This window comes from Lolium perenne, chromosome 7 (assembly GCF_019359855.2).
Source record: "Lolium perenne isolate Kyuss_39 chromosome 7, Kyuss_2.0, whole genome shotgun sequence".
Taxonomy (NCBI): domain Eukaryota; kingdom Viridiplantae; phylum Streptophyta; class Magnoliopsida; order Poales; family Poaceae; genus Lolium; species Lolium perenne.
Window position 1 is genome coordinate 289,187,394 of NC_067250.2, and position 2,385 is coordinate 289,189,778.

The window sequence follows — 2,385 nt, forward strand, 5'->3', positions numbered from 1 at the left end:
TTCCAGACGTAGATTCTTGAAGTTGCAGATACATGTGATTATCGAATTGTTCTTGATTTAGACATGTTGCTTAATAGGCTTTGCAGTCCATTAATTTCCTTATGTTGGAGTAGTACCTAAAGGTGCATTTCGTTGATGTAGATCTATATGACATCGTTCTATTGTTATCATATGGTTTTTTCTAAAAAAAAACCTGATTCTATTGGAAGCTGCTTACTTTCCTGGTATGCATGTCAGTGGTGTGTGGTTTGTACATGTCTCATGGCATATTTATAGGACCTTTAGCTTGAGGCTTGTTGATTTTTCCAAGTGGCTTTTGTATTGTTTTTGGCAGTGGGGAGAAAATTACAGCTCATACCACGCTTTGTGGTATTTATTGCACAAAATACACAAACAAAAACTTTTGGGCAGTGAGACCAAATTTTGGCTTAATTTGTTGCACCTGGAGGAAGTCAACCAAATTATGTTGTTGATAGGACCCATACAGGTAGACCCCAGTTTCTTGATCACTTATCCAACACAGAAGGCAAGAGAGTGTATGTAGAAGATAATCAAAGGGAAGGGGTGGGTGATGGGGGAGGAGAACAAACCCAGTGCAACAGTGGGGTTCATCAGAATTCGGCGGAACCATCACTGATAAGCCTCCTCCCCTGCAGCCACCCCTATCATCAGGCGTCATTGTACACACCTCATCTTCGATAGAGAGTAGGAGGGAGATGTATATCCACTAGATAGGGAGATGAGGTCATTGGAGTATGTTGCCCTTGTCGCCGGTGAGCCCGCCTACGCTGCCTCTACTGCCAGCCTGCCACCCCTGTCGCCGGGTCCCAGAAGGTTCTGATCGTTGTTATTTTTTTATTCATTCGGTTGTGGTAAAAGGAGGTGTGGGGTCTGATGGGCCTGTGGATGACACACTTGACGCCAAGCGATAAAACAACGGAGTGCTGATTCAGGCGGTGGCCATGGCCATCCCCGTTTTCTCCATGTCGTGTTTTAAATTACCCAGGGGTCTGTGCCAGGCCATCAATTCCATGCTCCGGAGCTTCTGGTGGGGGAGTAAAGATGGAAAACGGAAGACTTGTTGGGTTTCATGGGAAACAATGTGCTCTCCAAAGTTCAATGGGGGCATGGGCTTCCGGGACATCGAGCTTTTCAACATTGCTATGCTGTCCCGCCAAGCCTGGCGTATACTCCAGAATCCGGAGGCTCTTAGTTCTCGAATTTTGAAGGCTACTTACTACCCAGCCACGGATTTCCTAGATGCTCCTCTAGGTTCGCATCCCTCCCAGGTTTGGAGGGCGATCGCCGAAGGGCGAGATGCAATGAAGCAGGGCCTGATCCGGCAAATTGGGACGGGCGAGGGCACTCACGCCTGGAACCAAAACTGGCTGCCCCGAGATCATATGCTACGCCCTTTGGCGTGTCTGAATGTTGACCCGCCTATGCGGGTGTCGGATTTCATTGATGCCACGATGGCGAAGTGGAGCACTGAACTTCTATCCGAGTGGTTTATACCGATGGACGTCGAGGTGATCCGATCTATCCCTCTGAGCACTCGTTCCATGGAAGATAGGTGGGCCTGGCACTATGACAAGAACGGAGTTCTCACTGTCCGGTCCATGTACAGGCTTCTGGTTCAGACTAAGAGGCACCGAGAAGATTGGCTGGAGGGCCGGTCGGCCCCTTCTGATTCTGTGGGAGAAAGCAAGGCTTGGCGCAGATTATGGGCTGCAAAAGTTACGCCGAAGATCCACGTCTTCCTGTGACGTCTGGCGCACCAGTCGATACCTATGGGAGATGTCCGCTGCAGGAGGAACATGGCAGAGACTAGCGCATGTGGAATGTGCGGCGCTACTGATTCTTGGCGACATTCTCTGATTGACTGCACTGTGGCTCGTTGTGTTTGGGCACTCGCCGATGAGAGCATCGCGGAACACGTATGCATGCATGACAATCCATCAGCTTGTCTGTGGCTGGCGGAGATGACAGAATCCTTGTCAGCTGATGATTTTGCCCGGGTTGCGGTAACACTCTGGGCAATCTGGTATGCAAGGAGGAAACTGAGTCATGAAGAGGTTTTCCAAAGCCCTCTGTCTACCCACCTTTTTTTCGAGAATTATCTCCGTGACCTGGTGGTCCTGAAGCCGACCGAGAGACGGGTAGCAGCCCCTAAAACTGCTCACCCTAGGTGGCTTCCGCCGGACATAGGTTGTGTGAAGATCAACGTGGATGCGGCGCTACGAAAGTCCTCCCCAGGCGGGGTGGTTGGAGCGATCTGTCGCAGTGCGGAGGGCTCCTTTCTAGGAGCTTCGTCACTGACCATCGACGGGATTACGGATCCAGAAACATTGGAGGCTCTAGCGTGCAGATAGGCTCTAGCTTTGG

At 50.4% G+C, this 2,385-nt stretch overlaps 1 protein-coding gene across 1 annotated transcript; it reads left to right on the forward strand.

Annotated features, from left to right (window-relative positions):
• Positions 1-962: 962 nt before the first annotated feature.
• On the forward strand, positions 963-1,766 carry LOC127326645 (uncharacterized mitochondrial protein AtMg00310-like). Its single transcript, XM_051353447.1, has one exon. The coding sequence runs from the start codon at positions 963-965 to the stop codon at positions 1,764-1,766; it is 804 nt and encodes a 267-aa protein (XP_051209407.1).
• The last annotated feature ends 619 nt before the right edge of the window (positions 1,767-2,385 follow it).

What these genes read in the sequence shown, in the direction of transcription:
- LOC127326645 (XM_051353447.1), top strand. Translation starts at nt 963, where the DNA reads ATGGCCATCCCCGTTTTCTCCATGTCGTGTTTTAAATTACCCAGGGGT.